The 26,061-nt window shown below is 30.7% G+C and overlaps 1 protein-coding gene across 2 annotated transcripts in view; it reads right to left on the bottom strand.

The window, feature by feature from the left end:
- LOC119830129 (aquaporin AQPAe.a) overlaps positions 1 to 18,757 on the bottom strand; it is a 51,285-nt gene extending 32,528 nt beyond the window's left edge. The window contains exons 1-2 of one of the 2 annotated variants that reach the window (XM_038352997.1): positions 18,537 to 18,757; positions 10,198 to 10,278 (exon numbers count right to left, since the gene is read on the bottom strand). In XM_038352997.1, the coding sequence (XP_038208925.1) occupies positions 10,198 to 10,278; positions 18,537 to 18,558 (103 nt within the window). In that variant the 5' untranslated portion in view covers positions 18,559 to 18,757. The remainder of the gene's footprint in view (positions 1 to 10,197; positions 10,279 to 18,536) is intronic. The other variant, XM_038352999.1, reaches the window with a different exon arrangement.
- Between the last annotated feature and the right edge of the window lie 7,304 nt (positions 18,758 to 26,061).

Genomic DNA, 26,061 nt, shown 5'->3' with positions numbered 1-26,061 from the left:
CCTCGAAATGGAAATCTCGAAATCTCGTGAAACTGACTAGTTTTATACTAATTTAAATGAATTCGTTGAACCCGCTCCGAAATATTCGTTTTAGAAATTATCTTTCTTCATCGAACGCGAAACTCAAAGCATAGACTCGTTAAAATCTTCTATATCTAATATATAAAATTCTCGTGTCACAGTTTTCGTTGCCATACTCCTCCGAAACGGCTTGACCGATTCCTCTGAAATTTGGTAAGCATATTGGGTAGGTCTGAGAATCGGCCAACATCTATTTTTTATCCCGATATTCCTACGGGATACGGACTTACGCGGGTGAAACCGCGGGGCGCAGCTAGTAATACTATATATCTACGTTACAAATAACTTCATATCGAAATCCCGTCTAAAATATCAAGATATTAAAAACTTTCCACGTCTTCACTGGTATTTTAATTCGAAAGATCACATCAGAACTAACAAACGGCAATTTGATTTAATTAAAAATCTAAACTAACCACGTACATTCTCATCTGAGAGATCATCTATCAACTTTTTATTGACGCATCTTAAGATCTCGGAAAACATAAGTATTACATAAGATAATGGAATTACACAAAATTATGCAGCAGAATATCCGATGATAAAATGTACGGGGATATTAAAAGGACATTCGCCCTGGAGAGATCCAGTCTCGAAACCTGTCCGCTGGTTGTTTTGTTTTGCGCTTCTGTAACATGGAATATCGGTTTATTGCGTTATTAAGCGTTCACTAAATTTATTTCAATCGATATGCATCAAGTACAAGGTCGAGCCCTCATGATAGCTGCCAACCCTGCCAGAATGAGATCACTGATAACTATGCTAATCATTTAGAAGACGACTTAATTAAGACTTTCGAACATAAAACTCTCTCAGCGTTGTTTTCATAGCCAGCCAGGATTACTGGTAACCATAAAATACATTTATAGCGGTGTTATCGGCTGTAAAAATTCAGTAGTTGCAATGTATGTTTTGCGATAAGAGCGGACCGGTGTTGTCTCAACCTCGGCTTGTTAAAACAGTGAATGTTTGTTCGCCACACTTGGGAGATAGGCAAAGCAATATAAGTGTTCGCTATAAAAGTTGTATGACGCCAATACTTGCTCTCTACATTTTAGCCAAACGCCATAACCTTCTATTCACTTTTCCTCGTTTCGATGAACGAATAGCAATTTGACAAATTTTCAACGCAAATAATCGTTCTTTTTTTTAACTTTATCTCTTCAATTAATTATAGCAGCTACGGAAACGTTTTTATACCTTATCTTCTTCCTGCTTTGTTATTAGACAAGGGATATATAAATTTGTGTATTAAAATAGTTTAAGAATTTAGGTTAGATTTTTTATGTTGTAATAGAACCATATGTGTATAAGTAAGTATATAGCATAATAAACTGATTAATAACTAAACGTATATTTTTAACAACACGGGAAATGTGGCAGTTATAACACAGATAACATAATACTACAATAGTAGTTATAGGTAGTAGATAGCACCTAACTCAGTAATAGTGTAAATGAAGTGACCAAAATCGTTATCAGTATTTTCTGTAAAAGGTGCGATGATAACACAACGGCTACCATACTTATTAACGCTTTTATGTTGATGGATCGTATTCGAGTGCTAGTTTTATTAAATAAACCAAATGCTCCGAAATTGCTAATGTTATAAATCTATATGGCCATTTTAATTAGTTTGGTTCAGTTTCTTGATGCCTACAAGTGTAGGTATTGCTTAAATAATTTATTTATCTAATTGTACTGTGAAAGTTTATGTAGCCAGGAACGCTCTTGATTTAAATTAATTGCCTATATCTATGTACAGAGAACAACTTAAAGTCAAAAATGAACTATTCAAAAAGCTAACAATTAGTAATGAGCTGTATATGTGATAACAAAATAAAACATTTATTTAAACAATACAAAACAGAACATGGAAGCAAGAACGTGGAAAAATTATAGCGACCGTGACAATGACAGTCGCGCTTGGACGCTAAACAGCTAAATTGATATCTCGGCAACCTACTGCCGACGTTCTATGTAATAATATGTAATGATCTTACGAATGCGGTATAAGCACTTATTTAACCTCAGTTTTGTTATGTGAAAATTGGGTCATAGGATATGTCTTATCATAAATAGCTTAATGCAACGCGGTAACACAAATTTGTTGAAAGAACTGATACTTTTTATATACATATTTATTGTGTTCCCTATGATTTTTAAGCTCATCAGTTGGTGTTTCACTGAGCCTGATAAGATGCCTACATATGCTAGTTTCTCTAAGCTGTATTATAGTTTATGTTATCTGTGTCTATATGCATCATCTGTGGATAAGCTTGTAACAAATTTGATAATTAATTGAGCTTTGGAAAAAGAAGATTTTAATAAGAAATTCTAGAACCTTCCAAAACAAAGCCGACAAATTTATTGAAACAGTATTTGTCTATACACAACACAATATAGCTGATTATATAAAAAATTCGTGTTTCGTAAACATAACCTAAACCCTCACGGTGTCGGCGGCGTATCAAACACTGTTACAATGACAAAGCCTTGGTATGTGTCACTCTGTTTGTGCAGTTTTCTCTGCAAGTTGTGAGCGATAACGATAAGAAGATTTATAAATATGGCAGTGAATAAATCGCTTGCCCTTGTCGTAATTAAATTTTTTCATTGTGTTATGTGTTTTTAGGAAATTGATAAACTTAAATTCCGTTTACAATAGTTGTGGGAAATTTAAACAATATGTTTTAGCTTTATTCTACCTTTAGGCTATGTGTACCTTTATCAACCCAGGTGACTATATATGTCAATTCCTACGATAACAATTACCATGTTTGCATTAAAATAGCACAGATTACTAAATAATTACTACGTGAAATAGTAAAATGATAAAAAATTAGGTATATAGGTAAGCTCTGTAAAAAAAAAATTAAAAGACATCTAAAAATATTGAAAAAAAAATTATACATTTTTCTGTTAGCCTCATAAATGGGAGTATTTCAAAAGTTCTCGCTATATTCTGTAACTTGGTATATAATTTACTACCACGAATACGTTATTATTTTCACTACCACGTCGTTATTATGTAAATTTTGTGATACGTTTATATTATTCATATTTATATTGAAGTATGCTATTGTATTATAATAATATTAAATTAAAAATAAAATTTTATCCTTAAGAAACATATATTTATAGTATATATATAGCAGTCTACCATAACGATTTTTTTCAAATATACAAAAAAAGGACGTACTGGTCATGAATGACGTATAATTTCTAGATTATTCTTTATCAAATAAATTACAGACGTCGACCCGCTCATTTCCATCTGATTATCATTCTAGGAACAACAGAGAACAATGGTACATCATACAAAAAATAAACAAATTACCTATCTACGTACAGCAAGGTCTCAGTATATTGTATTTCAATGTAGGTAATTTATATTTATGAGTCGAAATATGTAAATCCTTCGAACACGGAAAATCAAATGACTTTTTTACGGCGCTTTAGGGACTCGTGCCTTTAGAAAATACGTTATTGTGTTTTTTGTAATAAATCCTTCATCAATATCTTTGGACAAGTTAAAATTGCTAAAATATGGATGAAAGCATGTTTAAATGTGTTAATTGAAACTAAATAGTAGTAAGTAAGTACCTACAGATTATAGATGCTATTTTAAGGTTTCTTGAAACACAACTTTAAAACTAAAAAAAACAACTAAAAGATACTTATATTCTTACGTACATAAACATAATTGGAGCGTTGAATAACTTCCTAGTAAATGTTATAAATATTAAAATGAATGTTTGGGAAAATAACCATGTAGGTACTGCAGGGACAGTAGCTCCGCCACCAGCAATATATCTTCTAAGAAATTTCGAAATAAAACCGCACTCATGGATAGAAACTGACTCTTATATCTATAAGCATAAGGCCCTTATTCGCGATGAAAAAATCATAGATTATTTGATCTGAAATCGTGATTAAAGTTGGCACGAAGCACGGGTTCCAATGAAGATAAAGACCTGAGTCACTGGAAAGACCTGAATATTAAATTAAGAATATAGCAACGTGGGTAATTTAAAAAAATACTAAGTTTTCGGACCTTAACTAGGTACATAGTTTGACGCTTATAATATGTATTTTATTTTTCAAATAAATATAATTTAAAAAACTAAAAACAAACTTTTCAAACTTGCTTTTACACCAGGGTATACATACGTAAGGAAATTAAATAGGCCTTGCGATCGTAATCAGGTTAATAAGATAAAGTAATTATATTATTGTATTACCATCGATCATTGATAAGTGTATAAATTTTGAATAAAAATTGTCCGTTTAAAGTGGGTCAAAATCGAGACTAAAGGAGTCGGTTACATACAAACATAGGTACAGGTTATAAAAGTGTGATTAAAACAAGTTTAATTTATACGTGAAAAAAACACTTGCGGTTTTTAATTTTAGTTTAGATTTAATTAAAACTAATAAACTCAAATGGAAATAACAATTTAAAGGAGGATTTATAGTCATTAAATGATGTCAATTTATTTATACAGCACCAATACTTCATAAACTAACCAAAAAGGATGCTTTACTAGGATACTTTACTTTACTTTACTTTTTATTATTTATTCATTTATTTTCTCAAAATGGCGCGACATTGCTTTAAGAATTTTCATTAACCATATACGCCTTTATATCTTTATTATTCCAATGAAATGAGGTCCATATTGTAAATCTATCCATATTGTATATCTAATGGGGACAGAATCATGACACCGTGATTCTAGCCTTGTCTTAACCAATTTTCGTTGGCTTTGTATTTATTTTGAGTATACCCCTACTGAGAAATTGAATATTGTGTTTGATTATAGGCGCATAGGCACTACAATGACGCACTTTTAGGTTTTTTATTCGAATCATCATCGTTATTATGTTAAAGAGAAAGCTGCATCGTTCTCGTGGATAAAGATTACATTCTTAGTCAATAAAATAATAAATATACCCAATCTAATCAGACTTTTTTAATATCTAGAAAGTCAATGGATGCTAAATATTAATACCTAGGTTACATCACCATTGCTTTCACTTGTCTAATATTAAATTAACACTGGATTATATACCATTTGCCAGGTGTATTATTATGCAAAACAATGGATCATTAAGATAGAGCTACCCACGTATTGAACATCTATGATTTACTATTTTCTTCGCCTATCTGAGCTATTTATCACTGTTTTAAATAAACTTCCGTAGTAAAGACACAACGTTATTTTATAGATATTTTTTAAAATTCGACAAGTACTAATGTTATATACTAATATTATAAAGCTGAAGAGTTTGTTTGTCTGTTTGTTTCTTTGAACGCACTAATCTCTGAGATTACTGGTCCGATTTGAAAAATTTTATTTTAATCTATTTACTCGTATTTTTAAAAATGTGCGCTATAAAAGCATATTTTTATAGAAATATAAAAAAAAAGTATGATTGATCTGTAAACACAGCCACAGCAGGGTTAAACAAGACAATAAGTATTTTTATAGAATAATAGGTATATGTGATTTCATTTAAATACTAGCTTTTCGCCCATGGTTTCGACATCGTAGTCAAAGGAAAATTGGCGTAGCTGCCGTTCCAGGATAAAACCTACTCATTCTCGTTTGTTAGATCTCAATCTATATCTGTATCAAATTTCGTCTAAATCATTTCAATGGTTTAGGCGTAAAGAGGCAGACATACAGAGTTACTTTCGCATTAATAATAATAAACGGGATTTCAAACAAAAACTACTACCTTAGATGCACATAATAGACACCGAAACGACATGAAGCTTATGTCATACATAACTGTATCTCGTACGAATCGCGTGTAATTCCATACATCTAAACACTGTTTACATCACCTACGCAGTACAAATATAAATTGCCGGCTATTGGCCTGCTTTTTGCGATCTCTGTTATTAGACCTCATTTTCCAACTTTGACTTTACTTAATATTAACGGAACGATCTTGGCTTTGTACATCTATTTAAGTATTGCATTTGTTTTATATCTATTTGTACCCCTAAAGTTTAAAAAATTACCCTAACTTCAGACTGCAGATTGGCTCATTGTTAAAATTTGTAATTAAAATAATCATCAATTGTATGTTATGAGAGTACACGAGAAACAATCAGGTGTAGTTTCTATAATGTTTAAATTTTTTAAACTAAAACAGAATAGTGTATTTATTGTTTACATATTATTTTTCACATAATTTTCTTCTTCTTATAACATACTTTTATAATAAATATGCATTTTTGCTAACACAAAAATAATATAGGGGTTATTGACATTGATACCACATCATAGTTATTAATTTCCATAATAATACATTCTAATAAATATGTTAAACTGCTTTGACAATATAAGTACCAATTGTAACGATATTATTCAATATTTACCAGTAAAACCTGAATGCTGAAAATAATCTTTAATAGCAACACTGGCTTTCAAATAACAATGAATTCTATTCTAACGTATATACGTAAAAATGTCGTTCATTATTATTTTTCCAGCCGTGACCCGGTACCGTCAACAAATAAGGTTAACAAGCGTATTTATTCGTCGAAAGAAATAGTAGGCGAGCTTACTTGTCAAGTGCAGTACAAAGGATGTGCAAATAAAAGTTCGTGCGTTCGTGTTATTGATGCAATGAAACAATCGCGTGGGATAATACTTATCTGCAATCATCTTAGAATTCTCGAGAACCATAACATAATAATTTTGCCGACGTAACTGGGTGTATGGTAAAATCGTTTTGTTAGCAAATTTATATGATATTTAAGATGGTTTCAGAGTACTTACGGATATATTAAAGTAATTGTAAGTACATCTGTAAATATGTTAGTATTATTTTACATAGTATATCGTATTGGACCATTTAAAATAATCGACCGATAGTTTATAACAAGGTGTCGCAGTTTAATGTAAATTCTGTAGTTCATTTATATATGAAAAGTAAATGAGGTGACAATTATTAGTACTGCAAACATATCAATGAATGTAAAAATCAATAAAAAAACACTTCCAAGCGCTTATCTTGTTTGTCGAGATAGTTCAGAAAGGCAGCATTGCAAATATTTTTAGGGTTACGTATCGAAAGGGTATACACGACCCTATTACTAAGACTTCCCTGTACCTATGTCTATTTGTTGACTATGTATGTCTACTAGTTGCCCTTAAGATTTTGCTTCGAAACGCTTTATGTCTAGAACCCGATTTTTTAGAATAAGTATTGAAAAAAAAAATAGTTTGGTGTTAATAATTTTTAACAGAACCGTCTTCATATTGCCAGAACTAGACCTAATGTAAATGGGATCACAAGGCATGCTCTAGGTATCAACTTTCAAATAAAAAGAACCTTAAGAAAAGGTTCACCCAGTAAAAAGTTATGAATTAACAAACACAAAAAAATATGTTTGAATTTATAACCTCCTCTTTTTTTAGTTGGTTAATGATTGCACTGCTTACGAATATGATGCTATATTACCTACCGAGTAAGGTGGAGCATACTTATTATAACAATTGCACACAAACAACAATACAAATTATCTAGTATTTACATTATGACTCATTCAAATGATTTATGCATCTATGGAAGACCGATTATGTCACTTCTTACGTATTTAGATTTAAGATTAATTATATAAACGAGATGAAGATTGTTTACTTTGAAATGTAATTCATAGTTCGCAGTAACGTCGAATTCAAACTGACTTGATTGCACTTTATGTTTATCATTATAAGGTACATAATGCCGATCACATTCACGAATACAAAGACTCACAAAAGTAGATTAAATTTGCAAATCCATAATATTATAAAACTGAAGAGTTTCTTTGACGCACTAGTCATATAACTTCTGGTCCGATTTGAAAAATTCTTTCAGTGTTAGATAGCCCATTTATTGAGAAAGACTACAGGCTATATATGTACCACGGGCGAAGCCGGGGCGGACCACTAGTGTCTTTATTTTATATTCTAAACATTTGCACATTGCGCGAATCTGAGGGCGTGATTGACCCGGATGAAAATAAATTTTAATGCACTTTAGAAACTAAAGGACTGATACTAACATAATGTATTTCTTATTATTTAAATAATCTTAAGTTTTTTTTAATTACACAATCAAGAACAGAGCATTAGCATTATATATCGACGTCTAGGGAAAGGGAGCTTGCTTTCACGTTTAATCCTTTCACTAAATCTACTATATTGACATAAAAGCGTAATCGCAACCTAGTTTCTTTGATATAAAGTTGCTTTTACAATGTCGATGAATAAAAATATATGATTGATGTTACAATAACAAAATACGAGCTTCCGCATACCTCCTAATTAGTCTTTGTAATGTTCAATAGTACAATTATTTCTCAATGTAATTGTGCTTCAAGTCAAATAAAATTATCTTCAATTGTTATTATCTTCATAGGATGATACTAATCTAAAGCATAACATTTTAAAGTTACATTACTCTCATAAGCGTCAAATCCGTAACTATATAATTGTTTTTAATATAGGATAGACAATCGAAGAGATTCATTTCGCTTGCGAAGGGTTAGAAATAGTGTCAATCGGAATATTTGCTCACAAAGACTACCTTAATCAATATCCAAATCTTTGTAAAAAATACTGGTAAATTTGGTGAACACTAGCATTGCATACAATGCGAATCATTAAATATCAAAATAGTCGAATAACAGCATCAAAGATTCTTCTCAATTCGTCTAACAAAAATGTTCAAACGACACACAAAAACATACGTTTATGAAATAAATCATCCAGTTTTTTCAAGACCTTGATTCCAACTCAGCCCTGAGATCAGTGTAATGTCGAGACGTGTGTTGGATCTTCTTGATACGCCACCGATTTGCGCATGATATATTTGCGCTTTTATAGTCACGATCGAATTAATAATTTATAACTATCAATTACATAATAATGGCTCAAATGATAAATATCGTCGGAATCAGATCACACATCAGAAAACATGTAAAATAATAAAAATAAATTTCGCAAATGGAACATTCGTTACAAAATTGTCATCCCATGCAAAAACAAGCTACGTAAGTGTTTTATTTTTTATACATGTCTGAATATAGATAAATAAATGAATGAAAATAAGAATGCATTTGAAATTGAAACAAAACATATTTGACTAGACGTCAAAATAACGTTTAAGACTAATTGTTAGGTATTAACATAAAGGTATTTCTGAAACAGTAATTAAATAGCGAATCTGAGTATAATTACATAATTACGGGTTATCCCGACGATGTCGGATGTGGATTAAATTGCTAAAATTAAACAATAGAATGATGCCTAACAATGAGAATTGACGCCATGCTTGGTGGCTGTTACAAAAATAAAATAAAAACACAAATTTTATAATTTATCCACGACCTGAACGAAATTCATCAAACCGAAACAATCCAATAAGAATATATCTTTAAAACTCACAGTTAGTACGTGGTTTTTGTAATACTTCGCCATCAGTGTTTTCTTGCATTTGATATCCCGAGCTTGATTCTTGACCAATCATTTTGTTTAATTAGCTATTAGATATAATATTAATACGTAAGTACAATGGCCGGCACGTTTTTTCGCGACCGCGTGTAACGTTCTAATAATTATGTTATAAACTCAATTGGTAGTTGAGTAAAAAAATTATATACCCTCTTTAAAAAATTGTTCCGTACACGCATGACATGATTATGTTTTGTACTTATTGATATTCGTAACGTTCATTTATCGATTTTAAATGTGCTAGAAATGTATATGAGAAAGAAATTATCTTCACAAATACCATGAAAATAACTACAAATAATGAGATAAACAATACCGAAGCTTATTTATAAAATATTTCACCAATTACTTCGTCATTACTTCGTGCGAGTTCCATGCAATGACATGCGATGTTATTATTGATCCCATGAATGTACCTGACGAATAAAAACAAAAAACCCAAACAACAATAAAAAACAAAATACAAGTACATTTTTAAAAAGCCATTGTGACATTACATAGTCTTTTGCGTAAAACTTGCTATGCAGTGCGACAAAGTTGTAAAAGTGCATATTGCATATAAGACATCACAAAATTGCTTGACCCCATGCGACCTTACCAATAAGGGGCACTCGCGAAGCCCTAGTGGGCGGTGGAGCTGGGCGCTCTGCTGTGGGGTTGGCATTGCCGGATTCTAAATCTGTAACCATATATTTGTATAAGTAATATAATTTACACTAGGTGTGACCCGCGGTTGAAACCGCGTAAGTTCGTATCCCGTAGGAATATCGGTATAAAAAGTGCCTATGTGTTATTTCAGTTGTCCAGCTATATGAAGCAAATTTCATTGCAATCGGTTCAGTAGGTTTTGCGTGAAAGAGTAACAGACGCACACATACATATGCATCCATCCTCACAAACTTTCGCATTTATAGTATTATTATTCGGCAATAGATGTCAGGAAGAGTCATAATAAATTGGGACTACTCAAACGCCTCCTATTTGTTGAAAAAGTAAGTTTAAGTCGATAAAACACGAATATGACATTTTCTAAAAAAGATTACTAGCTAGATCGATTTATCGCCCCCGAACCCCCTATATACTAAATTTCATGAAAATCGTTGGAGCCGATTCCGAGATTTCAATTATATATAAATATATATATATATATATATATACAAGAATTGCTCGTTTAAAGATATAAGATAAAGTATTAATATAATTATTCCCATTATTATTGTTTAATATATAAATGAAATGCATTTTATTGCTTTTACGCCATCTTGTCAAAATGCTTCAAAGCAATCTGCTTAGATTGCTATTAAATATAATTTTAATTATACATTCATTCAATCATTACCTCATTGTACTTCTATGGAGTACGCCGTTCTCTTGACGGGCATTTGTGACAGATAAAACAATTAGTCTAATAACTCGTACACTACAAAAGTTCTAAAAATTATCCTCTAGACTGAAGACTGATGTATCCTGCGTGAGCTCAGTAACAATGCGTCAATCAAAATAACTGAGTTACAAATCACACTGGGGAATTGAAAATTCGAGTCCATCGTAGACAATTCGTCTTTAAGTACCCACTGCGCTTCCCTCAAGTCATGCATTATAGCTAGCGCCAGTACTATGTTATTTTCCCTGGCTTTTCGCCAGATTTACGTTGATATTAATGTCTCTTAAATCGTCGTACACATAACTGAGCGTTTACTGCTTTATGGACGATATAAATTATGTTGATTGTTATTAAGTTTGTCATGACGACGCTAGTACGTGGCAGAATTAAATAAACATTGATACTGGCTATTGGCATTATTTAAATTTTCTCCAACATTTATTACCGCGAATAATACTGAGAAAATGTTATTATTAAGTTAATAATATAGATTGTTATTAATGAATTCATCGTGTTTGCGCGTTTTATTTAACTAAATGTAGTGTAGTTTGGAAATAAATGAAATCGTCAATTTATTATAATTCTTTGTTTAACTATTTTTTTACATAGTCTATTTTTAACAATCTAGTTGCAACTCGTGTTAGTATAATTATGTTGAAATTTAAATATGAATATTATTTTCCCAGATATGAGTCATGATCTTTTAAACATATTTAAATACGTTAAATATAATTCACAGAATTTTAAAGGAACTCGGATTCTGACCACCCATTTCATGGGAATTACGTACCTACATAAATAAATGCGTCATTCGGATTTATAAGAATTATTTACATATTTTATAAATAATGCAGACAACTGATTGGGCTCAATGACCACAACTAAGCTAGGGCCTTACACTCAGACAACTTTCCTATCCGCGATAATTCTTTTGCGGTCGCTGTAATATGAGATTTAAGAGTTATATTCAATAAGGAAATAGTGATACAACATCATAAATTAGCATTTCCTACGTACTATTTTGACATATCGCTCTAATTAGTACCTATAGTTTGTATCGCAGTTATATATATATATTATTAATAACAAAACGTTATTGGTGATTTTATTTAAATTTATACATACGATGTGTATGTATGAGTAGACTGACATAAAAAATAATTATATTTATATACAATAGAACAAAGAAACTCCTCCTTTTTTAAGTCGGTTACAAAACCACTTTCAATGTGGATTCATTTCACAGCAGTTCCAATTATAGCACTTATCACCTTAATATATGAGCGCAATTAATTACAAAAAACGATTAATTTAATTGACTTATTATGTGCAAATAAGGTATGAAATGTAATAAATGATTGAGATTACTGTGACAATTAACGCAAAAATGCAATAAAGTTTTTATGTATTGTTACGTAGTACCTATCGTATTATGTTATCTGTGGTAGTACATTGTTTATGCAGGGTTCGAGTGTTAACCTCACACTTGTTATTTTTTATGTATAATTAAGTCAAGATATGCTTATTCTCGAGATACATTTAAACTTTTGTGGAAAACCTATAGTTACTTTATAGATATATGGACAATGTCAAATTAGAATACAGTTGCCTAGTTACTAAGAAAAGAACGTTATTTTAAAAGTAGATATAAATACTAACTAATAGTAACCTAGTACCTTGCATCCAATCTTAACCTTAATACTCGTATATATCGTATTATATATATAAAAATCCTGTGTCATGATGTATGTTCCCAGTGAACTCTTCACAAACTCAACCGATTTTGATAAAAAAAAAAAAAAAATTGCATTTTATGTGCAATTTGGTCCAACTTAAGATAAAGGATAGTTTTTATTTCGATTAATTATACCAATAATATATATAATTTGTAATCTAAATATTTTTAATTATTACTCAGCCACAGCAATTAAATCACTCAACCAGTTTGATCTAACTTAAAATATAGGATAGTTTATATAATTTTAATAATGATAAATGACTACCCGGGTGGAGCCGTGCGTGAGCGTGCAGTTAGTTAGTCATCTTATAAGTTAGGTAGCTATATCTTCATATATATAAATATCTTCTAAGTTGGATCAAACTGCACGTGTGCACATTTGATTAAAATCTGTTGAATAGTTTAGGAGTCCATCGCGGAAAAACAATGTGAAAACTAATTTATATATATTAAGATTTTAAACCTTTAAACATTTTGCTCATACGATTAACTTCTATACATAAAGCAATTGTGTATTGAATCGACTTTAAAAGCTATTCACATTAGCAACCCTACTGGCATTCATCAATACCTTAACCAGATCAATTGAATACTATTTATAGCCTATAACAATTATCTCTTGTATTTTGGTAGGCGGCCAATTATGTAAATTGTTCTTGAATTATAAACACCTATTCGAATGATAACACAAATCAGTTCAATTGGCTAGGAATATCCAACAGCTCTTTATTAATAATGAACGGAATTCATTTCTTATGGTGATTTTCATCAGTATAAATTGTAGTTATACTCGGAAAAATATGAAGTTGATATAATGTAGATACCTACCTTCAAAACGGCACAAATATATTAACAAAGACAAAAGTATAAATTTATTTATAAGACGTAGATATGCGTATTATTTAAAACAAACAAATAAAATGGTAAAAGTTTTAAACATGTAATATATCAATTCAAAAGTGCTTCTATAGGAAGTCTAGTAGATTGAATAAATGTTTGAGTTTGAGTTTGAGTTTGAACCTCCTCTTTAGTTTCGAAATATGTTTTTACTTTTTGAATGGTTTCAAAAAGCTGCGCATTCTTGACAAATAAGTATAAGTCATGATACTCGTATATACATACAAACCTTCCTCTTCCATCGCTTTATCTCATAAAAAACCCATCAAAATCTTTTGCGCAATTTAAAGATACATACAGACACACAGACACGGCGGAAAGTGACTTTGTTTTATACTATGTAGTATATACATATTTATGTGTGTCAATATAAATGTAAACCTATTTTACATCGAGCAGAAACTAAACATACGTAACAACCTACTAATGATACGGATAAAGATTGCTAATTGTAAAAATTAATATGAAAGAATCCACATCTATTATTATCAATTAATCATTACGGATCAAATACATGCCTAACCTTTTTAAATACATATGCTAAATAAAACCCATCTCGATTCATCCATCGATTAAACATGCGTAGTTGTAGGAATCACCACACTTTGAGTGGAATACAAATTATTGTATCCTTATTTATGAGTTCATGCATTATTTACTATTTTGAGCATTTAATATATTAACATATTTGAATACCTTTACATGCGTTTGTTAATGTGTTATTTCCACTAGCTGGTAACGACACGACAATAAATTTAATTGATATGAAAATGTATTAGATAAGTTTTAGTGTAGTTTTATTAGCAGCTCATAAAAATTATTGAAATATTCACCTAGTACGATTATACAATTATCATACCTATCTATAAAATAATACTGCTTAATATCATTTGTGACTAACATAACAATTTATAGTAATACTAGCTGCGCCCCGCGGTTTCACCCGCGTAAGTCCGTATCCCGTAGGAATATCGGGATAAAAAATAGATGTTAGCCGATTCTCAGACCTACCCAATATGCTTACCAAATTTCAGAGGAATCGGTCAAGCCGTTTCGGAGGAGTTTGGCAACGAAAACTGTGACACGAGAATTTTATATATATACTAGCTGCACCCGGCAAACGCTGTTCTGCCTTACTCTTATCATTTAGGGGTATGAAAAATAGATGTTGGCCGATTCTCATAGATACCGGATAAGCACAAAAAATTTCATCAAAATCGGTCAAGCCGTTTCGGAGGAGTTTGGCAACGAAAACTGTGACACGAGAATTTTATATATTAGAAGATAAAGCTATTTTCAACTGACGTTCCCTTTATTAACGGCTATTTTCAAACTTGGAGTGTTAACTCAACCTCCGCCCAGCGTGGAGGTAACACCTACGGACGTCCACCTTTTTTATAAAAAAAAATCCTATGCTAAAAAATAAATAACTATACAACTGCGGATGGTTTACCAATTCTAAGAATGAGTCTGAGGTGTTGGAAATGTGAAGTTACACACAAATTTACACTCTTATCTGATATTTTACGATATAACTATTAGTCTAAAATAATTTCAGTCACATTGCCGTATCGTTAACTATGCCAATACCCTTCCATTTCTCACTTAAAAATTAACCTCCGTTTATCTACGTAAAGCAAACTCACAGCGAACATTACTGAGAATTCGATTTTTTACTATCATCAAATTATAAAACCCTTTATATTTTTTCCTTATTACATTATGCACATATGTATTGAAATACCCAATTATAATTTTGTTCGAACACATGCATGTTGGTAACAATAACGTACCATGGTTGGTTTCAACCAAGATTGCATTGTCATCCTGGTCCTTTTCCATACCAGATGAACAGTTTTCGTATAATAAAGAAGTTGGGGCGTCTGTGAATATAAAAATGTTATGTTTGATTTTTTGCGTTCACTGCGTCATTTTTGAGTCGAGCACGCTTAAGCACGAATTGTATATAGAGAATACCGGCGTGAAATAATAGCATACGAATGCTACTGTGTTTAGTACGGTGATTAGGGAGCCAGAACATTGTTTCATTTTCCTCACCCTTTCTAGTCCACTCCTTATTTTCTGACGTTTATCCTATCCTTATACTCTTTAAAATATGGCAACGCATTCACAGAGGCACTATCTCTGCAATTTTTCATGGACGTTGGAGATCACTTACTATCAGGCGAACCATCAGCTCAGTTAACCGCTGTGACGTAAAAAAGGCAGCATTTATATTTTTATTTTTTTTTTTAATTTTGTGGTGTAGTCCCAAATGAAAATGTCTCCTCTAGACTCGTACAATATTAAGAAACTGAACAAAAAAATTCTCATAAATCGTTATAATTCATTTTCAGCTTGAATATAAAATGATTTGGGCTCAAAATATTTAGTAACGAAAAATTAAGATTTCCTTTTTAATTCGTTAATTAATTAATAATACTTGTTTGTATTATATCTATTGATAAGTAAACATTGATATCACTTTACACACGATTCTTATCATGGTACGTGAGTTTTACTACTGAGATTATCCTAAACTCATAAGAATATTAATCTAGAACTATTTAAATACCAATGGATAATTATCTATATTTATCAAATTGTTCTATAATTTATGTTTTAATGTAAGTGAATAAATAAATTATACACGTGTATATTATCTACACATATCACAAATCTGATATAAAATTCATTCTTCAGGATCCTCAAATTTATAGAATATCAATCTTTATTTATTACTCTATAGTAGTAGTAGTTGTCTTTGACTTTTTTACCAGCAATTTACAAAAAAAAAATATGTATGCCTAGTATGTATGTAAGCCTAGTAATATTGATTCGTTCATTAGACGCAGTAGGTACCATAACTAATATTAATCTGGATTTTTCTTTAAAGAATGTGACTTGCCGCCAAAAATTCAGCGGTAAATGAACTGTCACAATCAAAGTGCAATCAACAGGTTATAAATAGCTACAGACAAAGTGTGAGTGCCATACGCAATTAAATTAATTTTGAACTTTTATTTTATATCTTTAGCACAATAAGGTATACACAATATATTTTACATGTTATAAATATCTTGCTCTAGTAATAATTGATGTTATTATATGATTTTTCTGAAGAATTTAATATAATAATGCTATGTGAATATATATAATAGAATTTAATATAATAAGAAGTTTGTATAAGTCAACCTTTTTAAAAAGTTAGATCTAATTCAATAATATTATATGTATTTTTGTATGTTGGTTGTGTATTTTGACATATTAAAGTCTGACAGAGGCTTAGATAAATAATTAAATATTTGAGTTCCAGATTGAGTAACAGTAGACATATGCAATAAATAAATATGTATAAATTTAAATAAATAAGTTAATTTATCATTTGTCAATAATTAAAATGTAATAAATTAGTAACCTATGTAGAATTAAAACGTGAAATTGTCATGATTAGGAAAGAGCAATTACAGAGTTTCTTGCCGCCTGTTTCTGTATAATCTGCTTTCCTAACTGGTGATAATTCCAAAGTGTTTCTATAAGAAGCCTAAATAAATGTTTAACTTCGAATATATTTGAGTTCAAATTAAAATCATACTCTAGTATGAATAATTTTCTACGTAATTTATGAAGGAAATTTTCTATTCCGTGTATGATGATCGAAATCAGATCTTTGAAGTTATTGAAAATTGAAGATATTATTTTAATAAAATAATCATACATTTTCGATCATATACTTAATAGCAACATCAAAGTTTCTCTATTGCTGTATAGTTCTAATATTATTCTGTTGCATATATTTCTATAAATATTACAAAAAAATACACAAAGATTAAATGTGTATCGATTTTTATCGTATTCGTGATCATTTATGATATGCATGTAGAATAAGCATTATCTGTAGATTAAGATAAACATTTTAAATGTACTGAAATGGATAAAAGAAAAGTTTTATCGACCTAATTACTTGCAAATTGGATATGTCATACATTTAATCGTATTGTAATATTTGACCTTTGAAAGAGTTTTATTATTATTAAAATGATTGAGTTTCATTTTTATTGATTTGATTAGTGATAAAATTATTATTTATGTATATTGGCAGTGAAATTTAATATAATTTTAACTAGATATAATATTTTTACAATTGAGTGTGAAAAAAATACGATTACTGTAGGTAAAATTCCTACATATATCCTATATATATTCCTATATATCCAATTTATTTATATAAGCATACTAGTAGCTTCACTCGACGTCGCCCGTGGTACATATAGAGCCACTACGTTCACTCAGAGATCACTTATATATCTAGACGTAAAATAATGTTTGTAATCGGTACTGTTATTCCTGAGAACAAACGCTTAAGCTTTATATTATTACTAGCTTTTGCCCGTTGCTTCTCACACGTTAAATTCGGAGTAGTTTAATAGATCTTATTTTACATATAAACCTTCTTCTTGAATCACGAAAATCCGTTGCTTAGTTTTAAATAATTAAGCATACATAGGGACATAGGGACAGAGAAAGCGACTTTGTTTTATACTATGTAGCGATAATGACTATACATTGAAAGGAAGCTCTGTGCACTCCTACTGAAAATTATTTTTGGTTTATTCTATTCTGAAATGGATTTAATATAAACAATTATCTACACGTGACGATTAAGTGTACTTTACTATCACGCATTGGAATTAAAGTTTTTCGATATCACCCATTTTGACACTACCATTAAGATAACGTATTATGTATTACGTGAAGCTACATTTAAAATTACTATTTCGCACTTCATCATTATTTTTCACATCGAAATAATTGCAGAAAGAACACTATTTAATTTTTTTTTAAGATTTTTATATCTGTATAGACATTTTTAAACTGATTTTTTGATATACAAAAAAAAATTAAAAAATTCTCTTACTTTGTACTCCTTTGGTCGCCATTTCGATCTACAGAAGCTAATGACACAGAATAATCAAACGCACTGCGTACGCGCACCGCTGTCGAACGCTGTCGTAGACCACTGCTACGTCGCTACGAACGGTTTATAAATACGATAAACGTTTATCGGAACGACACTTATATATTATATTATATATATTTTGGGACACGTCCGAGCCGCGCACTTATCGAACTCTAAATGACACTAGTTCTGGCCTGTTTCTGCAGCTGAGCTCGTGATAAAGTGGTAAATGGTAGTACAAATGAATCGGCGCTTAATGCCTCCCACTGAAAATTAGCTCATATTCTGAAATAATTATCGCAGAAGCTGAAATTGTGAAGCATTTGAAAATGTATCTTACATAGTATATTCTAGAGTGTATGAGGGGGATAATACTGAAATGTCATTTCAGGTTTAGGTTTAGGTTTGCGCGAGAGTTTAAAACATATGAGCGAATATTTTATAATATTGTGACGTACAATCATTTTACATGAGTGTCAATCATTAAATTTAAATTTTTCAATATACTTATATATAATTACTTATTTGAATATAATCAATGTATTAATTTGAAGTAGCCTTAGGGTCCCAAGATAGGAAAAAATAAAGTATGTAAATGATATTTAGATTTTAGATGCATAAAAATGCAACAATTAATGTCACTTAGGAAAACATTACTATGTACCAGAGCTTAATTATTTGATTGATTGAGATATGTGGCATTGGGATTTATTTTTATATTGGAACGATAATCACATAACTCTAATACCGTTATAACATATTATTTTTCTCTTTGCCATGTTGCAAAAAAAGGGGAAATAGGATAATGTGTTCACTGTTCACGCGTTTGTTTTTTCTGTTATTATTTGGTAACATTAATTGACGATGATTGTACTGGCATTGAAGAGGGAATTTCCCAGCATAAAGTAAAAATATACAATCTCTAACCAAGTTTTCTCGTCTTATTTTAGAACCAAATTCATTTACAGTATTATAACTATAGTATATCCATTAAACAGATTCTGCTTTTATTCATGGATACAGTTCTTTGAAATACTTCCTGTTTTCGATAAGTATTTGTTGATATATTTATTTATTGGTTTTTTTTTATGAAATAAAATCGAGTTCAAATAGTAATTCAGACTCTTTGAAAACAATTGTGTTGCAATTTTTTGCCGTACAAGCAACAAAAACATTCTGAATAGTGTTAATAATCAGGTACGAAACAATTTCTGTACTTAATGCGGAAATTGTAATAACAGGTTTAAAATTTATTTCTATTGTTTTTGCTTCATTTCGAGATTAAAAATTCACTTTATTATGTAATGTTTGATATATTCATAACCCAATAATATGAAACAATTGTCAGAAATTTAATATTATAATTATTTGTGGTGAGCCAGTGTTATTTATTTAATACTTGTCTTTCATTACCGTAATACGCATACTAACTCTAATTCCTAATAATATTGTTAATGCGAAAGTCTGTCTGTTTGTCCCTTGTTCACGTCTTAACCAATTAATCGATTTGGATTAGATTTTATACTAAGAGTGTTTGAACACAGAAAAGGACATATAGAGACATAAATTGAGAGCTAGGAATAACAATACTGGCATACTTTTTCAAAAAGCCTTGTATCAAAATGTATTTTGTAGTAAAAAAATATATACATAATATCTTCTAATGCGCATTAATGTCTTGAAATACGAAACGAAAAGTCATCTTAAAGGCGATATGCTTGACTGACTTCAAATAAAATGTAGGTATTTATTCATACCAAAAAACTTATTCCATGCGTTGTCAATGTGCATTTTAATTAAGTATTTTTTGTCAACTTAAATTTTTATTTATTCACTAAAGAAACGCAATATATAACAGAACCTAAACTGATTGTAAGTACCACAGTTAAAAGCACCATACGAACCTACATATTGAGTGTAAATTTAATAACAAGTTCTCTAATTATCATTAATTAATACATAATTCCATCATTTTATTTTCATTTAAAGAAACAGCGGAAGTTCTCAGTTTCTTTTTGCGCTTTTGCAACATTTCTCATAGCTTTTCACCAACATAAACCAGTAGTTCCAGAGTGCACGTTCGATCATGCCAACAAACTGTTAAACTTTATAAAATGAGTACTGATAGGCATATAAATGCTATCAGTAATAGCCGATTGAAAAGTCAGCCTTACGAGGCATAATTGTATTAGGATTTTAACAAAAGGCATAATACTGTATTAGGCATAGGTAACTCTTAGCATGTACTGATACTGATCTTTGAATGATTTACTTGTGTATAAATAAAAGTACATTACCACGCGTCATTGTTAGATAATTTTACTCAACATGTGCTATCTTTAACAAATAATTAATGATTATCGGGCTGGTAATGTATAATACCGAAATATCACACCGTATCTTAACTGAATGTTATCTTAGGGCAAATCAAAACATGCTTGAACAATTTAACTGCCCATTGTTTATTGTACACTTATAAGAAATTTGGAATTCAATGAAATTTATCACGCTACTAACTGCATCGAGTTATGACTTTCACAAGGTTTTCTTTTTTAACAGTTGCCCAGTCCACTCCTTAGTCACCCAGAACACGCAGGAGGAAAAAAATGTTAAAGAACCATTAGAGATATAATATTGATCAAGTCGTTTCGAAGGTTTCTTACAAATACTGTGATATGGTAATTTTATGAATATATAAATAGAGGATGTTAAGAGCATATTGCATGCAGAGTAGATAAAACGTCGAAATAACAGATTACCTAAAATGATTAGAGAAAATATCAATATCTTTAATTTTTTAAATTAAGTTACGTAGCTTCGACTAGTATTATGTTATCTGTGCTTCGACCCATTTACTCATTAAGCGGCACTTACTAAGCGGTCGTCAATAGACGATCCCAACTACCTCCAGGCCACGTTTCCTAAGTAACATCATTTGACAGCTGCATTAACACATTACGACCGTGATCTATCCGCCTTATTTGTCCTCTGTATTCCATGTTACAGGTAATTTTTAGGTAGCGATCAGACCGCTTAATATAGAAAGATTTACAAAACTATACAAATTACTTTGCTAATGGGTTCCGTGTATTATTATTATTTTTGTGCATGCAGCAAAGTATTTAAAAATGGTTTTTTTAATAGTGTACGCTCAAAAGTTTTTAACATGATTTAAGCCATAGATTTCCCTTAAATATTTAATACAATTGAGCGTCCAGATTGACAATCGGTAATGTCGCCTCTACGTAGTGAACAGATAAATGTAATGAAGTGATGAAAGTTGATAATTTAATAAAACTAAAATAAAATACTCACTGTATTTATAACTCGAGCCTTTTTTCACTGATATACTGAAGGAACCCATCCCCATCGCACGTTAAATGCAAACTAATATTTTTAATGCATTTAAATGTTGACTGACATTTCAAAAACCCATTATAGTTGATTTATATCTTTCATTATATCTATTGATAATTGAATTTGATTGTTTCCCGTTGATAATTCCTTCTTTGTTTTTAAGAGTTTATTGTATGATATTTGGGATGAGTGATCATTCATGCCTTGAGTAGTTTATTTATATAATGCGTAGAAAACAATTCTGTTACATTATGTTGGCAATAATTTTTTTTTTTTTTATGTCATAGCGGGTAGCTGAGCTGGTGGTTCGCCTGATGGTAAGCGATCACCACCGCCCATAAACATTCGCCAAGGTAGTACCTCTGTGAATGCGCTGCCCGCTTTTATGGGGTAAGGGAAAAGGAGAGGATTAACGACTGGAAAGAAGGAATGGACTAGGACGGGTGAGGAAAAGGAAACGGGCCTCCGGCTCCCCCACTCACCGTGCGAAACACAGTGGCATGCCACTATTTCACGCCGGTTTTCTGTGGGGGTGTGGTACTTCCCCGGAGCGAGCTGGCCCAATTCGTGCCGAAGCGTGCTCGACTCCCACAATAGTCCCAAAATAGTAGCAATGCAAGTTAATTCATTTAGTTTCTTAAAAAATACGTATGCATACATATATAAACTCATATAATATTTGATTGCTGTCATTTTATAACACAAAGTCTGTATCTTATCGAATTATTTAAAATTGGACAAACTATTCAATAAATACTCAAAAACCAAGAACTAGGATATAAATTCATAGTCATTTCAATTCGTCAAATTTGTTTTAAAAAGATAGTTAAAAACGGAAATCGCTACAAATTTGTCTTTGTCCGTATAAGATCTAGATAAGATTCACAATATGATTTATTGTCGTTTATCGTTACAAAAATAACCGATATAATTTGTAAGAGAGTTTATCCTTTATTATATTTATCATAATCGTAAATTTTTTTATCATGATAAAGTTTTTATTTTGAATTGACTGAGAATCGGCTTCTTTTGAGTATTTTCAACCGCCGATCCCAAAAACGAAAGACTCAAAACAACTGTAACTCTGGGATTTCTTTTTTATTTCGTGTTATTTAATAATTTTTTGTCATTTCTTTGGTTTCATTTTAAAATTTGGAATTGTACCTTTCTCCACGATCGTCGGTGACCTTTTTGTAAGAAATAATTACAACGTATTTAAAACGAAACGTGACGTTCAGTAATGTTGTTTCGCTGGGTTGTTTATATGTAAAAACATTTGAATCATACAACGCAATGCCACAGTATTTAAAACATATGAGTAGGTAGTAGGTAAGTCCTATTATTGACACATTTTTACATTGACTTTAATTCCGCAATCTACCAAAGACACGGTAAAATATTTTCATAGAAATAGATCTATGATCTTTTTGCCCTAATTCAGTTTTTCTTTTTTTTACACGTACCCTGTACTATACATAAGTTATTTATTAAAAACTGCTAACACTTATCTCAAACCTCAGGTATATTTTACTAAAGTTTTTTTTATACGATGAATAAAACCATACATGTAACCCTTAATATAGAGCCAATTACACAGTTTAGTAGTTTGTACAATTTATACATACCTACACATTTGTATATAAATACCGAATTTGATAAGTCTCTTCCTCTAATCTAATTTAAAACGGAGTAGGAGTCAATCAAACTAAACGAGCTTCATATCCTTGGCTCCAGCCATTATATACCCACATGCGATGATGAAACTATATCCTTATCATATTTTTGGCGCACTGTTAATAAGTAACAGATGTCGGAACACGCCGCATTTGTTACTCTGAAAATCTTAATATACGGAAAAAATTTGAATAATTTAACTTATCGCCTTTGATTTTTAAAACTGTTATTTTTAGATGGTGCCCCATCTGCATCTTTATGCATTACAGAGAGCAATAAAATTAATGGATCGTCTGATGATAATTGAAAAGCCATGAAAGGAATACGGGTCTCCGGCTAGCCCATTGATCGTATGAAATAGTAGCATTCACATTCTATTATTTTTACGCCTATCTTCCGGGGTGTGGTACCTTCGCCAGTGTGAGCTGGGTCAATTCGTGCCAAAGCACACTCGACTTCCACATTGAAAATTTTCTGGTTTCCGTCAGTTACTTTCTTTCAATTATCTTTTTTTATGTCATTATATATTATATATTATATGCACAACATTCGTTTGAACAACATTCTATCTAATCTAATAATTAATAATTAATCAAAATATTGTAACTACGATATAATAACGAAAAAGACGTGTGCACATAGATAGCACTTGCCATAGATTATACGGTAGACATTATCATAAAGAAAACATTATTTTAACATCATCGCTAATTATGCAATGCCCAGGGGATGAAGATAGCAAAATAGCTATATAATTCAGTATATATAGATAAGCAGGCGGCATCATTTAACTTCTTATCGCTGTTGCAAATATTTCTTCTGCGTCATCCAAGGTCCGCAGATATGGACCATAAATATAGACTGATTTTTATAGCGGCTTTGTATTATTTAAGTGTGAAAATTTATTTAATCTTTTTGTGATACATATAATTTTCAGTGTTACATAGCTACGAGTATATTAATCTAAAATTAAGTTTAATAAAATCTGCATTTGTAAATTAGTCTAAAGACATAGCAGTACTTATGTAGTAAGTTTATTAGGTTATGTTAGGTAATAGTTTATTAGTAGGAGTCGTTTATATTAGCTACTTAATTCTTTTACACCCACGGATTATATTATCTGTGTGTCAAAGGAACTTCCCATGGGAAACAGATGCTTAATCGTTGTAAAAATCAGCATATATTCTAGCCGATACAGACATTCTATCCATCTGTCACATGTCATGTCAAACATACTTGCTAATTTATAATATTATCTACACGAATATAATGTTTTCATATTTTTTATATTTATAACGTTTTCTCGCAAAAACTGCGGGGCTGATTTTACAAATTCATTCACAGTAATAACGTGAACAGCTAGTCGTATATAACCATAATATACAGTTAGGAATATAGTATACAAAGTAAGGATAGAATACTAAGGATAGTAGAGAAGTACCCACTATCATCATCTTCATACGAAAAATAGCAATACAACAACATCACATTGACTAGTGGAAGGAAGGAATCTTAGCAAAGACATAAGGAAATGTAATGAATATTAACACGACAGTATTATTATAATCATAAACAAACATCATTGTCAAATAAAAAATCTTTACGTCGCATCGTGAAAATGTGTTTATTAACAAAAATAAGTCAGCATCAAGCTTTATTTCTTTTTAAATGAAGATGTAGTTACAAATTTTATAAACGACGAACAGATGCAATGTGAAGATGTAAAATTTTATTTAAAAATTTAAATTTTCTAGAAGTTTCTGATACCTACTGCATCTTAGCCGAGGAAAGTCTGCTCAATTTACTTGATTTTCTCGTATTTTATATATTTACTATATTTATATAATTACTACGTTTACATGTACTATCAGTTATCTTCTAGTCTTCTCAATTACATATCCTATCGTATCCTAAGTAAAACATATCCTATCGAACTCTTAAAAAGGGCACAATTGCACAGGGTATCCTTAAATATAAATTTATTTTTACTCAACATCTATACAAGTCAAAAAAATAAAATGCATTATTAAAGACATGTACAAGGTTATTAATTTTTCCTCCATTGATATTCCTAATTTAATATTCAATTGAACGTCACATATTGTCATTGACAGGTTCGCTAAATCCTTCCTCATTATGAAATTTTTCCTTAACAAATTATTGGCACTCGGCTTTTCTATATTATGACCCTTGCTTTTGTGAAAAGTATTTACATTACCTTGCCAAAAATATAAACAAAATTAGATTTCCGATTCATTTTTGATGATATAATTTGATATACACTGTATATTTTCCCAACAAGTGAGTTAGACTTATACGAAAATATATTTTCGTTGACTCGTGTAATATTAAAAATATTGTAGTGGAACAGTTTTGTTACATATACATACTTATTTAAATATAGCCGAACCATAGTCGGAAGTAGATATCATAAATAAAAATGCACCACGTC

This window comes from Zerene cesonia, chromosome 11 (assembly GCF_012273895.1).
Source record: "Zerene cesonia ecotype Mississippi chromosome 11, Zerene_cesonia_1.1, whole genome shotgun sequence".
NCBI classification, from domain to species: domain Eukaryota; kingdom Metazoa; phylum Arthropoda; class Insecta; order Lepidoptera; family Pieridae; genus Zerene; species Zerene cesonia.
This window is presented reverse-complemented; position numbering and strand designations above follow the sequence as displayed.